The 15876-nt window shown below is 39.8% G+C and overlaps 1 protein-coding gene across 1 annotated transcript in view; it reads right to left on the minus strand.

Annotated features, from left to right (window-relative positions):
- si:ch211-196i2.1 (collagen alpha-1(I) chain) overlaps positions 1-15876 on the minus strand; it is a 107305-nt gene that overhangs the window by 67946 nt on the left and 23483 nt on the right. The window contains exons 2-4 of the mRNA XM_038734455.1: positions 5379-5526; positions 4944-5102; positions 3498-3690 (exon numbers count right to left, since the gene is read on the minus strand). Of these exons, the coding sequence (XP_038590383.1) occupies positions 3498-3690; positions 4944-5102; positions 5379-5526 (500 nt within the window). The remainder of the gene's footprint in view (positions 1-3497; positions 3691-4943; positions 5103-5378; positions 5527-15876) is intronic.

The following is a 15876-nucleotide window of genomic DNA, read 5'->3' on the forward strand; positions in this document are numbered from 1 at the left end:
AGGACTGTATCGCTTTTCATGCATGCACACAATATGTACAGAGAATGGAAGAACAAGCTTAGACATAGCCTATTGCACACCCACACACACATAAGGAGGTTACTGAAGGTCATACATTTCACTGCAGTTCCCAGGAACCCTGAGTCTGACATCAGGCTAAACATGACAAAGAAAACATCAGCAGACATTTAAAAGCCTCTGTCCTCAGGCTGTGTTTATAAGAATGTGATGGTGGGTGAGGGAGATGTGTGTGTGTGTGTGTGTGTGTGTGTGTGTGTGTGTGTGTGTGTGTGTGTGTGTGTGTGTGTGTGTGTGTATCTGTAACGTTAAAATGCTAATTGCTCATTGTTTTGTAGAATCCAAGATTGCTGGTGCTTATCATACACATAATATGCACAAATAAGGCCCATTAGGGTAAACTGAAAACCCATTTTAACAAGCTGTTTGATCTCACATTCTCAAATCAAATCCCAACACAAGTAGAAAGTGGAGGACGTACCTGTTTCAACACCCTCTGAGAAGTGTTGATAGGTTGGTTTTTTTAATATAGAAATGTATTGCTGTATACAGAAAGATAATGTTTCAAAATCCCATAATGGAGCGGGATCAACCTACACATATGTTTGCTGAATACAGACAGCTGCTGCAAATTTCTACTAATTTTATTGTTGCTCGTAAAAAACCTTGTGTGGGTCAATTAGTAAATGTGAGCATCAGTTGTCATCTGTTGTCAGAGTAACAAGTCCTTAAGACCAGCCCTTCCAAAGTGCAGGCTCAGTGACAGTTAACTGGATCATGGCAAAGACATTGGGGTTATTTTCAAATACAAATCGCTTTATTAGCTGTATCATGAAAGAGTACTGTTATAATTATAGGTTGTTGAGAAATCACTTTGAACTGTAGGTGTAATTATCACAATTTAATTTTCATAATGTTGACCTATAATTTAACATGATAATATACCACAAAAGATTTTTACACTGAAAAAAAACCAAGCCAAATGGCCAAATGTAGTTTGAGAAACTGGGAGTGAATGGATCGCAGCCATGAAAGTGTTGGACCTCAGTTAGAGCGAGTCCTATACTGCACTGTGATTGGCCAGCTGCGTATTCGGGGTGTGGCTTAGCGAATGGTCAATTGCATTAGACTTCATGACAAAATGGCCCTACTTTCCATTTTTCCCCATTTTATTGCCTCAGTAAAGTCAGTCTATGATCTCAATCGTAAGTTTCAAATCTTCTTCAATACAGCATGATTCATTTAGTGAATTATGGTCCCATTTGGAGGAAAATAGACAATAAAGCAGGGTCTGCTTTAGGGAATGGCTATCTTGTGATTGACATGTCAATACCATGGCGAGCTGTCAATCAGGATAGAGGCGACTCATATCCATCGCAATGTTTGACCAGCATTGTTGAAAAGGCTTGTTAGGAGTCGGCTGTTAATTTTTCCGTCAAGTTCCATTTGCTTTAAGCACTTTTTTTTCCACTAGCCAAAATTAGCATCCTGGTTAAAATCACAGTTAAAGTGAATTACAAATGGGTGTATTGTCACGTCCAGTGTCTGGTTCCAAAAAATCAGGATGGAGACAGCCAAAATGCCAAACTTGAGGTTTCAAAACTGCAGTCCACCAACAGGTGACGTCGTGGTGACTATGTCCTTTTATGTCCTGGCCTGTGGCCAGATTACTTTTATAGTGGCAAAACAAAACATTATAGTGGCTGGTGCTGAAACAGATCTCAGCTCTTATAATCACTTTCTCTTAAGTGATTGTGCCAACAAAATAAAAGCACAAGAACGTCCTTGCAGCAGTACTTTATGTCCTGTTTAATTGAGAGCTTTTACTTTGAAAAGTAAAACATTCAAAGATTCTGTGGCTTGCTTTACACACCTCTGAAAAAGCCGCCAGTAAATGCAGGAATTTCCTCTGCCTGGAGATACTGGGGAAATGAAAATAAGCGTCCATAGGTTGATGTGGACAAAATCGCCGGGAGGCACACACTAAAACGCACATGTAAAACGATCTCTTCATAATAAATTTATTAAAAAGGGAGAAATATAACAATAGCAGCAAGCGGTGACTGAACACACAACCCTTCCAATGGAGTCCTGTGCACTACTGACTGAGCTAAACAGACACAATAAACGGTGGATTGTAAGTGATAAATTGACTACGTTCTGGCCCACCATCGACTGACTTTAACAAAATTGGGCCCGATGCCAGAGCAAAATGAGTATTCAAGATATCTTCATAGACGGTTTAACAAATAAATCCTTAACCTGCTTTCAAAGAACCAAATTAGTTGGATGAAAATAAACAAGATTACTTTAACCTGATAACAACATGTTAGACTCAATTAGTTAAGCCACACTTGAAGAACAGGGCCAGGTCTTGCTATACCATATTTTGGTAAAATGGAGCCACTAAAATGTTGCATAATGTGTGCCAGTTGTGCTGCCATGAAGTGGATGACAGTAAGAGTTGCAGATAAAAGCAGAATACAGTAATGTATGGTTTAGCGTTGCCAAACACAAAAGACTGTCCAGAGGCAAGACTGTCACCACCTCTGAATGTGGAAGTGCTCTGTCCTTGGAGTTCAGTAAAAGGCTGAAAAAGGCTGTCACCAGGGGAAACAAGGCAATGGAGAAGCCATTTTATTTGGTGCTAAGAACAAATCCAGATGCTACTTCTATAACGCTTCTCCTCACCCCTATTGTGATCCCCAGGCTACATGAGTGCTTTTAGTAACTGGGACAGCATGTCCACAGTGCAAAGACAGGTACATTATGGGCCTTCAAAAATCAGCCTTTAAAGAACAAGTTTCAGTTTTTACCCTTTTGGAAAAATACTTAAAAGAATCCAAAAAAGTAATATAATGATCGGTCCAAACACTCATCAGTGTTTCCTCTGTAATTTTATGTAAACACTGGTGTTTGGGAGGTAACTGAGGTTGTGGTTAGAGCAGGTTGCAGGGATTTCTACGCATACTTTATAAAAACAAACACATGGTTTCTAAGCGTTACGGGCTGCACGTCTTTGTGTCTTTGATGAAAAGAGAATGGGGTGGGAGAGGGCCGCGGGGCGGGAATATCTACTTGTGTGTTCTTTCCTGTGTGTGTGCAAGGATTAGTGGGCATGCATGTCTTTTGGGACTAAATTGAAATGAACTGGACAATACACATGTGGCTTGTAACCCAGCAACAGTTGTTTTAAATATCATCTGGCTATTGCGTAACCATCTGGTTATATCGAGTTATTACACACATGCAATAGAACAGCATTCCAAATTCTATAAATAGAGATTTTAAAATCTGACGAGGGCCATTCAGACGCCCTGAAGTTCATCGATAAGTCAGGTGAGAGTCTGACCTGAGGTTGGCAGAGTGAAAATGAATGCATTCAGCTTCTGGGTAGACTAACAGAATAGGTCATAGGGTGTTTTTATGATCAGTGATGAAAGTTGCAGAGCCGGGCCGACAGGATACAAACCACTTACTTCAAATGGAGTCTCAAAGCCCTCGATGATGCCTCCCACCATAAGCAGCCCATCTGTGCTGATCCCCATGCCGTGGTAAACCCAGTCCACACTCTCCAGCAGAGAGCAGTCCACATACAGCGCCAGCCGCTTGGCAGACACACTGACGGCCACATGGTGCCACTTTCCATCAGACAGACCGCTGACTGGGAACCTGACAGAGAGACACATGGTCATTATGTAATGACATGTCTTTGGTTTTGTGTGTCTCGAGGTTGAATGTCTTAATGAATTAATCTAGAAGGTAAGTTCAGCTTAGGTCCTGTTAAAATACAGATGTTAGTAAGCTTTTTTAATTCTGTCTATTTTGAGACTGTTTAAACCAAGTGTTTTAGTGCAAACAGTTGCAGGTGGTAGGTCTTTGTGAGCGTGTCACTGCAAGTGGCATCACATGTAGTAATTTCCTGCATTGTTAAAAGAGCCCTCCACTGATTTAGCATTATACTCCTATAGTCGGACCCATGATAGTATAGCAAAAAAGTATCAAACCAGAGCAGAACCAGAGATATTGTCCCAGATTTTTATTTTCATTTTCAAACTTCAGCCCCAACCAACATCATAGATATTTGATGTTAATTGTTTCTAATCAGATTTTTAAATATGTATTTATTAAATGTTTGGCAGCTCCCTCTGGAGCCACAAAAGCCTTTATACAACTTTTCTCCTCCATATGCAGTGGTACTTCCCAGCACTTCCCAGCACAGTCTGTTTAATATATAAAATATTAATCAGTGAAACCTTGTAGGTGGAAGCCACCAGCGAACGTGCTTGACAGACTAGTACAGTATCTATGTGTGTCTATCTTTTGGCCCAGTTCTGTCTGCTGTCTTGCTGTGATGTATTGCCTCAAGCTCTGTGGATCCTTAAGAGACGAAACCTGCCAAGAGATACCTAATAAATCATTTCACCAATGAGACAGCCAAATGCAATTTACAGTTGAACAAATACACACATGCTGCAAACACAGAGCTTTCCTCTGTCTCACAGACACATTTGCATACACTTTAGCCAAGGAGCAGGAATGGGCATGAGTGGTCCGTGATTACCTGAGATGGATCCTGTAAAGTTACAAGGTAAATTTATTTAGAATTCTACAGCACAAGGTTGTATATGACATGAAGTTGTAGTTTCCTTTATACTACTCACAAAAAGCCATCGTTATATACAAACACTATATACAGTCGTAAAAATAAAACTTTTTTACATGGTGTAGTGCTGAGGATGAAACCGTCTGACATTTTTGGGATAATGTTTAATGCAAGTCAAAAGCTTGTACTTATTTGTCTCACTGGTAAATTTTTGAGCAATTTTAACCCATTAATCATGAATCAATGTTTCATAGCACCACATGCATACCATACACTATTTTTTTTATTTATTTTGGAAAAAATGAGGACGTGGGCTCACTCATAGTGTCGCTGCTGTGTTCCTATGAAGATAATGGCGGAAGTACTGATCCGCAGCTGCAGCATAACGTGGCTGTCGGGGCTGAGCATGGTGAAGACGCTGCGTTCATCGCTCTGAGGGCTCTGCAGCTGCACCAGTAAACTGAACTCATCTGCAAACCTAAACACAAATATAGACACATACGATTAAGCCATGTAATTGCTACCGAACACATAAAGGATAACACTAGGCCTTTTTAAATAGGTTACACATGCGGAGAAGAACTGCATAGTAAGCATAAACATGTTGCTAATAAAGATGTCACACAATAAACCTTTTTTTTAAAAAACCTTAACCAATGACAAAAAGTGAACCACAAGCTTTTACCTTTACATCGAGTAGTAAGGCACTATTAATGCTATGAGTTAACATATGGAGATGTGGGTGAAACCGTACCCATCAGTCAGGAGATATCGAACAGGGACAGCCAAGGTGGAGTACTGTCCCACCTGTAGGACTTGACACCTGTTGTCATCCACAGTCATGGAGGCGTTACTGCTGTTCGACACCTGAAGAGAAAGCTCCTGCAGAATGTTCACCTCATCTGTAGTGAGACAGTTCAGGAGAAAATACAAGCGAAGCCGTTAAGAAGCTTCGTGACATGCAATCATTATTCGGAAGTCTGACATCCACCCAAACCAGCACAGATACTGTTGTGCTACACTATTACAGCACAGGGTCTTACGTGCTTGTATGAGAACCACTTTCACCCACCAGATGTTAATGAATGTGTGCCATAAAATGTCAACATGTTTGCTGTGCGATAACCGGAAGCTAAAGTCTCATCTTCACTGGAAAGAAACAAATGCAGCATTTGCTTTGGCTTTACTTTTCATGTAAACACACATGTGGACAGTAAGGAATTTCCATTACAGGCAGAAAGGAAGTAAATAAAACAACTTCATCATTCATCTAATAACGCTTTGAGAGGCATAGGACAGGCCATATGAAAAGAAATTTAAATACTACAGCATGCAATCATATTTTAATGATTTTAACAATGGCGTGCTTTAAACTTTGTGGCAGCAGTTTGAGGAAGGCCCTTTCCTGTTTCAACATGATAACGCCTCCGTACACAAAGCTATAAAGAAAAAAGGTTCATAAAAGCTGATAAAGAAAAGGTTTGCTTGCACAGACCCCTGACCTCAACCCCTTTACTTTAGGAGGAACGGGAACACCGTCTGTGAACCAGGCCTCATCACTGAACATCAGTGTTGGACCTCACAAATGCAATTGTGTCTGAATGGGCAGCAAATACCGGTAATCATGTTTCAAAATATTGTGTAAAGGCTTTCCAGAAGACTGGAAGCTGTTATATTCATGATCAATTGTGAGTTCGTGTGTAATGTTCAGGCGGGAACATACTTTTGGCCATTCAATGTATGTTCTGCAATGTTAGGGGACCCAGGCGGCGACCATCTGCGGCAACCAAACCAAATCATTCTTCTGCTGGCACTTTCAAAAAACCTTAACATGCTGTGAACAGACCACTGATGGCGTAACTAAAAAGCGGAAAACCACTTATGGGGCCACTGCCTTTCAAAGCTGCAGAGGGCTGCTACAAATTCCATTCTACTTAAAGAGGTTTTATTTCCTTTTTTTGGTGCCCTACAGTGCGTAACATTGTTGTACCTAAACTGGCGTGTTTCGCATCATTAGATGTAAGTTATAGGAGTGTGTTTAATTTGTACTCTATGTGAGCAGGTAATATGCCATTCGTCATGTCCTACCCACAGGTGGCTTTTGTTGATTAACCCCCATGCTTTAACAGCTTCTCCTGAGGATTATGAATACAGCTCTTTGTCATATTTAGAGAAAGTGAGTCACCACCAAGCGGGAAGCTTCCAAATTGATCCAAACATGGAAGTCCCTTAAACCTGCATTCCATCGAACGGCCAGCAGGGGGCGACTGCTCTGGTTGCAAAAAGAAGTCTGGCTCCATTAGAAATAATGGTAAAATGACCCTACTTCTCAGCTGATTTATTTATTTACCACAGTAAACACTTTCCTATTGAGTTTATGGTCTCAATCACTAGTTTCATGTCTTCTTCAATAACACATGATGTTCATTTAGTAAATTATGGTCCCATTTAGAGGAAAATAGACCATAAAGCAGAGTATGCTTCAGGGCAGGGTTATCTATGATTGACGTCATTACCATGGCATCAGGCTAGAGTGACTCGTACCCGCGGCACTGTGTAAATTTAACCAGCGCCGTTGAGAAAGCTTATTAGGAGTTGGCTGTTCACTTTTTCTGGTGAGTACATTTAGTTTTAAACCTGCTGTTCGCTAGAGAAAATTGTCAACCCTGTTAAAATGACGTGAATTACAGATGCACCTAGCTAAGCCAGCTAGCTAGCTCCACAAGCGGCGCTTAGCTCCACGGTCTCTTCCAAATATGGTCACATCCATTGCTGCTGGTTGCAAAAAATCAACATGGGGGCAACCTATTGGCCAAACTCGAGGCTTCAGGCGGCAGTCCACAAACCAACGGGTGACATCACTACGTCTATTTCTTATATACAGTCTATGATCACCACTCAAAGACTGGTATTATTGTATACTGATCACACTTTAACCTGGGAACTAACTGTCAGTGTCATTATGTAAGAGGCGGTGCAGAGATTCATTAGGTATGTGTAGGTATGTGTGTATGCAAGTGCACTTGTGGATACGTTTTTATGTATTGTTGTGGGTAAGATTTGGACCTTGAGTCTGTAATAAAGTTTTTGATTTGATTGATGATTTGATTAGGTTAACAGAGATGTTACATTTGAGAAAAGAAACATTTAACTAGAGACCATTCATGCTGATGCGATCAACATGAGCAGCAGGGTACCTAAAGATTACAATAGCAGCTCTTTAACATGAACCTGTAGGTTTTAACCACTATAAACATGTCTCAGACTGCCTCTGGATTTTTTCCAAAGAGATGGGATTTCTCAAGCAGATTAAACCCTACTCCTCTCAAGTACTTTAATAAATGAATCCACGTCTGTCAGCCCTTAAGAGACCCATTTGCTCTTTACACCCATCCTGACGGCATTGCCAGACAAATCACTGGTCCGGAGAGAGCTGCGTGGTCACACTCTGCTGCCCTGAGGAATGGCACTGAGGGAACATATCTGGTGTCGCACTAAAAATTCCAACATACCAGCCTTCCTGCAATCCTCAAAGATGTATGGACGAGAACCCCTTAGAGAGAAGAAATTATTTGAATAATTGGTTTACTTTGCACTTTTAACCTTTAGTTAACAGCTGTGAGGGATGTGAGGTCAATTCGTCTGCTAATCAGCTAAACAAGATGTCAGTTTTACAAAAGAGGCGCAATAGCAAGCACATTACATTGTTTCATTAATCTCAGGCCACAAGGAACCCAGATGATGAACACAACATCTGTCCAATTTCAGATTTTAATTTCACAATTAGCTGCTAATGTTGTTTTCTAAACAGAGACACACAGCATGAGGTCAATGAATTCTGCAGATGCTAGTGTTAAATCTTAAATGTTTTACACATGAAGCTTAGTTAACTCATCTCAAGGAGTGCTACGCAACCTGTTAAAAGAGTTGTCTAATGCCTGCTGTTGTCTAAGAGGGAGTTTCAGTCTGTTTATTATCACTGACCTGTCCAATAATTAATTATAATAGTTCCAGAAAGGTTACATGGGTTGATTGAAATTAGATTTTAGACAGGACATAGATAGTAAGGGGAACAGGGATTTCCCTCAGCTGCATCAAGCAGCAAGATTGTTTATTATGTCAACAGACAAGCTGACCAAAAACTCATTAGAGCATTTCCCCTAATAGATAATTAATCTTGGTTTTCCATTTTAGGATCTGATATTACACAGAAATAGCTTCTCTAGGATGACTGCAGTCACATCATGTCTTCGCTTTCCCTGAAAGTCACTGTAGGCTGCAAAGAAATGCACGCAAAGAAATGCACAAATCACGTTGACTTGAATGTATCAGCAGAACAAAAGTGAGAAGTGTCAAGTAAAACGGAATAAAGCAGCAAGTAATAATCTTGCTGTTAAATATTTTTCCATTAATCAACTGATTGATTTTCAACTAATTGTTTCAGCACTAGGGATTTATTGACACACAGGGCAATACTGTGTTAATGTGAAAAAATGACCTCAAAGATAGAAACATCCATTTTACTCAGAACAGTCAAATAGGTTCACAATATTTTGAAACATGAAAATGTACGATAGTCTTTAAACTGTATCCAAAACCGTGGCATTTATATTACACTGAACCACAATCAAATGATTAATCTTCAAAAATGTATGTTTGGATGGGCATCAGAAGTTCATTCTGTATAGTTAATAAGGAAATCTGTCATTTATCAGCCATTGTTTGGACCCACAATTGCACAAGCTTCTAACAATTTACAAATTGCAACGCACCATAATAACAACATTAACATAAGGTCACACAATCTGCAAACGTTATCCGCTGTCGTATCAAGACGTGTGTGGGATTGCTGATGCTACAATATCTAAATGAGCAGTAATTTATAGCCACAGGAACTGGAAAATGTTCTCACACACTTACTGATCTAATGCTCTGATGGTCTTCATTAAGCCCCACTTGCGTATTCATGAAAGAACATTTCATGTGCCACAACTGTGCCCTCAAGGAAAACTTCGTACTCATGTGCTTTTCTCCCAACACTATAATCAAAGGATCAAGCCATTAAGATGGGGAGTGGGGTAAGGAGGCAGAGAAGGGGGGATGCCAGTCATGCCTGTTCTGCTTCCAGCAAAAGTAAAACAGATGTTTGAGTCCTGAATCACAAGAAATGTGTGAACAGTAAGGACCTTCAGGGTTAGATCAGTCTTTAGGTCATTTTGTTATTTGTCCTATTTAGCCAGTCAGAAAACTTTTTTTTTGGTCTTCGTGTGCAGTCTGAAGGTATGTTCACTGTAGTAAGTGTATGCCAAGTTAACTTACTTAATAGTTTGTTATGACTGTTCATTAGTTGTTTAAAAGTGACATTTGCTGAGTTAATTCAACTGATCTAGACAATATATGTTCTCAAATTGAGATTTAAATATTCAGTGTGTAATATTTAGGAGGATCTATTGACAGAAATGCAATATAATATACATAACTTTGTTTTCAGTGGTGTATACAGACCTTACATAATGAACAACAACACACCGCGGGTCCTCTTACATTGACGCTGCCATGTTTCTACAGTAGCCCAAATGGACAAACGCCTCTTCAGAGCGTGTTTCGTCACTATGTTTAATACGTACGAAGAAGAAAAAGAAGAACAAGAACATGAATAAGTTACGTTAGTAGTAGTAGTAGTAGTAGCGCACAGCACAGCGAGCTTGCGCACACGCCGCAGTCAAAGTAGTTGAACTTTTGCGTTGACCCCAGCTTCCAGGCAGTGCAAATCGATTCTTTTCTGAAAATGCCGTTATGGAAGAAGTAGACCTCTCAAGACCTTCAGTCACTGAACACTTAACATTACATCCTGTTGCCTCCTCCTGTCTGTGTTGAGAAAATGTTACCAGGTGTAAAACATCAGGAGCTGCATCAGAGATGTTCTCAATTTCATTTTCACTAAAACTTGTATGTATGGATGAGAGTTGATGACAATAACAGTTCAGTTTATTCCCCTCCTCAATAACAATTTCCCCTAGGGGATAAATGAAGTTAATATTCCTCTTATATTAATAATACTTACATATACAGAAATATAATTGTTAATGTAATTAAATATCAAAAATCAACTTAAGTCATTACTACTACACATCTTTGTAGTAGCGTCCATGTTGATTCCACATTCCGACTTAAGAGCTCAATGACTTCACAACTCACGTGAATGCACCATGAGCCACTACATGCCACTAAAACTTACGCACTAAACCTTTAAAGTTTATCTGAAAAACTGGGCCATCTCACCTGAAATAACAAGACTAAGAGTTGACAGAGTTGACAGCCAAACACTCTCTGTGAGACTGATTTGGGAACAATGATGCTTTGAACTAATTGAATGCTATCAAGCTTAAATGAAAATGCTAATGCTAAGAAGGTTTAATGTTAACTAATTAGCTCTTAATACAAAGTACACCTGAGGATGATAGGAATGCCATTAGTTTTCCAGGCAAACTGAAATTTGGACCTGATAAGGGCACTGGATCTGAGTTTTTATTATTACTGAGTTTTTTAAATAAAATTAACATAAATCACACAAAATGTTTTACATCCTGAGGTGGGCATGAATTTCTGTGGCAAATTTTAAAGCAATAAACCCAATGGTTGTTTAGATGACCTTAGAAGACCTTATGGCAGCGCTAGAGGAAAAGTCAGGAATCAACAAAATCAGTAGGATTCATCCTCTGGGGACCATGAATATCTGGACAGAATTTTATGTCAATTAATTTAATAGATGGAGACATAGAGCCATAAGGCTAGCTTGGCTAAAAACCACTACTGCTAACTTTTAAAATGAATACACTTTTATAAACAAAACGTTCACTTTGTGAGGACCAGAGCAGAGATGCTACTTCAAACAACAAAAATAGTATATAGAGTAATAAGTAAGGCTATTGTTTAGGCTGTCATATACTAACTAAATTGATCACAGAGAGATGAGCATAAGCAGAATACAGTGCATCAGGGAAAAAGTCCTGAAAACCACAAACACAGACGACAGCTGTGTATGATATTCTTTAAATGCCCCCAGTCATTGTAAAGCATCTCGTCTTTTTGTTATCATGAAATGTTTTGATCCTTTCCATAAAACTCCTAAATTGCCTTCTGATGAGGGAAAGTGATAATCAGTGTAACAAATGGAAGCTTTAATGATGATCCACCATTGTCATGTGAAAGAATACAAAAGCCTCTAGAGAGAGACATGCAAAGAAATTGTAAAAAGGCCCCAGTAATTCTGTTTACCCTGCTTCAAAAGCTACTACAGCAACAGTTTGCCAGATCTACTTTGATTTACTTGAGAGATTAACAGTAAAGTGATGACAAGGAATGTCTAACAATGAATAAAATTCAGATTTAGATCAAAATGAGTTAACAACAATTCCCTTATTGATGATAATCCAGAAATGTACGATTGTTGTTTTAAAACACAATGCAGAGCTAACAATCAGAGAAAAACTCTCAGACAGGATGATCATATACAACTCATATCTGATCTTTTTGAAAGGGGTTTTGTGTTTGTGGGACACACATATGGTTCTCATACATTCTGCATTGAAGTATGAAGCTACAGAAATTCCATCATTCACCATGATTTCGCCACATGTCGGAGAAAGAGACCAAATGCCGATGGTTCTCTTTCTGCACGCATGCCAACATGCACAGGTATTCTTTTCTGCATTTACAGGTCTTGTGTTTGGGAACACTTCGGTTTTCTAATGAAATACTACAATGGACAAGACGATAAGCAGAAAGCAGTGGGCCGACATTTCTCAGTAGTAATCAGCATGTTTCTGGCACCACGTCAAACTTGTTAACGCACTAATGGTATCACACGAATGAGAACGTCACTGCAACAAGGGAAAAAAAACAAAAACGAGACCTTAGACTTTGGAAAAGTTTTTTTTTTATCTCAGCAGGCCATGAAATTGAATAAATCTGATATTTTAATGTTTAATGTTATTTTGTTGTACTTTTGAACTAAGTGCTAACAATACAAGTTTTGTAAACTGCATTATGTCATGGTATCTTGGTGAGGTCTCAACATAACAAATGTTAGGAATAATCTTTGCTCACCTTGTTTGACATGCAGAGTCACTCCTTAGCTTGTCTTCCAGGCTCGGTAACATATGGTTACCCATAACACCCTTCTCTTCGTCTATCCACAGAGATGTTAATGTGCATCATTGCAATGTAATTCCAGCCTTACACAAGAAATGCACCACCTCAAAAATGACACGTCCGGTGGCTATGGAAATGGAGACCACGAAAACTGTGATTGGTCAGCTTGTGTTTTCTCCAGTCAGTTTCAAATGTCAGTGGAGATGGTTGAAAGTGACAACCTCAGGAAGCCCAGCAATCTTCTTTTATGTAAAATCTTAGCAAAGCAATTCCCACTTTAAATCTGCTTACCGTGATCATCACTCTCTACCTCACACAGAATTAAAGAATGTAATATTTTGATTGACCCAAAGTGAATGAAAGAACATAATTACTTAATAAATGATTGACACAACCTGATCATGTAGCTACAGCACACCCAGTTAGTGTTACAGTGGCGCTATCAATGTGTGAGATCCAACGCTAAACTGTATCAGTTTCTTCACCAGAGGCATCTATGGAGAAACAGCTTAACCCAGCAGCATTCAGTAAATCCACCTAAAGACGCTCTCATCCACACAGGATTGGAGAGCTGTGAGGCATTGAGGTACTCGGCCTTAACAGCTGTATACTGGAATCCCACATATACAAATATGGTAGGCTAATGCAAACAAGACCTATATCCACTAACCCCAAAACAAAGCAACAATCAGCGTGCCCTGGCAGTGTTGTGGTACGTGTTTGTTTTTGGATGAGGTCCACAGTGAAAGGTCTTATTCACACACTGTACACTGTATAGCTGCTGGCTACACACAGCATCAATCCCATCATTTCTCAGTAACCACGGCATATAAATCATCCATAGATTGTATCCCCTTAATTAGCTTCAAGAAAATAATACTGCTCTACAATGCTGTCATCCATTCTTTGATAAAAATCACTTTGACAGCAATGAAAAATGATTTGTTGAAACGTTCAACAGATGGAGCAATTCAAAACCAGAAACATTTTACATGAGTGGAAGAAAGAAAAGCTTTTAGCATGTTCTTGAGTGAAAAACCTCAAACATTCAAAGATTCCCATTCCAGAGGGATGATTTTACTTCAGTGTGAACATGAACACACTTGGAACAGGATTTTCTCTGAAATTGACTTTTGAGTTGTGGAGTAGAGTGAGGCCAAATAGAAAAGCTGTTCACTCCTCTATGGTCCACATTCATAATTCCAAAGTAGCAAGCCTTGGACACACCTCTTTTGATTGCACTAATTTCTTTTGGCTCAGACAGCAGTGGGGCATGTAAGGAGCTTACCGACTTTATGTCAGACTGTTTCAGTACGTACCAAAGCTCAGGTCCACCATGAGCCAACAACAGAGAATAAAGCCATCTAAACTTTCTCTATTTTTGTAACTCTCTAGAGTTGCAGCAATTATGGGGCTTGGCCAATGCCCAGCAATGAGTCAGTCCACTGCAGTCAATTTGAAAGGATGAAAAACTACTTGTAGAAGAAAGAAGGTGCCAGGTTCTGTCATTCAAAAGGGTCAGAATAAAGACGTTAATCAGCAATCAGTTGTATCTGATCAAAAGATAACCACACAATTTAGTTTTAGATCCATTATTTACGCATGTGTTGTGTGTCATTGTGGAGTATGGAACTTATGGTCTGATAATTATTTGGCCATGGCCCAAATCTATTGTTCTTTTTGTATTACATGATATTTATTTCATTTAGATGACCTTGCTGTTTTAGATTTTTATTTTTGATCAACATCGTGTATCCTCATATACGTGGTCAATAAAAATACAACTGACTTAAAATATGAGTGGCACAACCGATGACTAGTAGAGTAATTCATTTATTTGTTTTAAGAAAAAAATGTGAAAAAGTCATTAGGGCTGCCTGCAACTAGGGCTGGGCGGTATATCGGTATATGAGGTACACCGATATAATTTCAAAAGAGATATGAAATTAGACAGTACCGTTTATACCGATATAGTTTGAGGTTGAGTTAATTAAAGTTTCCGTAAAGTCCTGCCAGCGTTTTCTCGTCTCTCTCCCTCACCGCACAGCCCCGCCCCTCCCTCTGCGTCTTCACAGAGCAGCTTTCTACTCACTAAGTCTCTAACAAGATGGAGGGAGACACAGTGCTGGTCAACACTGTTAAAGACCTGGCTTGTAAAAAGGAAAAACACGGTTCATTCAGTGTTTCCCACACATTCACTTTACTTCGGCGGGCCGCCCAGGTTAGGCGACACACGGAAACCCGGTGATTACGTTACAAGTCGCGACACTGTGGATATTTTACAAGAGCGGACCAGGTAAAGCGACAGTGAACCCAGCAGTCAGATGTTATTCGTTAGCTACCATGTTGGTTTTGTTTTGATAGGCTACGTCGTCAACACGCCTCCTCAACATGCAGCTCACTCCGGAAGACAAGTTCTGCTTCTTTTTTTTTCGCCGACTTTATCCAGCCTAGCCTACTACTCATGGAGAAAGTCATCGAAGCGGACATACAGGTAGAGAGAAGGTAAAGCCCCTTTTCCACTGCAAGGTACCAGCTCGACTTGCCTTTATTTGGTTTTCCATTGTGTAAAAGTTGCACTTGTATCTGCTACCAGGTCCTTTTTTTTGCATCACCTCCGTCTTATCTGTCTTTACATTCTGAGTAATGCTGAAACGTTTAAACTTAAATCAAGAGACAGCTGTGTGTGCGTCGCTGGTGTGTGTGTGTGTGTCGCATTGAACATTATGTCGCGGCAGTTGTGTGTGGCGTCGCTACGACGACCAACTACACCGAGGGGTGCTATCTCTGGTTACTATCTGCAATGGAAAACAGAGCACGGCCAAACCGAGTCGAGGCGAGTTGAGCTGGTACCGGTAATGGAAAGACGGCATAAGAAGCGGGGCACGCTGACGTGTTTGCAGCAGAGGTAGTTAGGTCTGTGAGTGTGAAGAGAACTGAAGGAGGCAAATTCAATAGGTGAGTGATACTAAGAAACAAGCTAAGTTACTAAAAAAAAGTAAAAACATGTCCCCTAAAACCGCAATCTGTTGAAAAAGAATGCTATGTGTTAGAGATAATGCACAACCACCCATGTGATTATTTAAAATAACACATTA

The sequence above is a fragment of the Micropterus salmoides genome, unplaced genomic scaffold (genome assembly GCF_014851395.1).
Source record: "Micropterus salmoides isolate LMB-PRFRI ecotype aquatic unplaced genomic scaffold, ASM1485139v1 Ms_hic_scaffold_20, whole genome shotgun sequence".
NCBI lineage: Eukaryota > Metazoa > Chordata > Actinopteri > Centrarchiformes > Centrarchidae > Micropterus > Micropterus salmoides.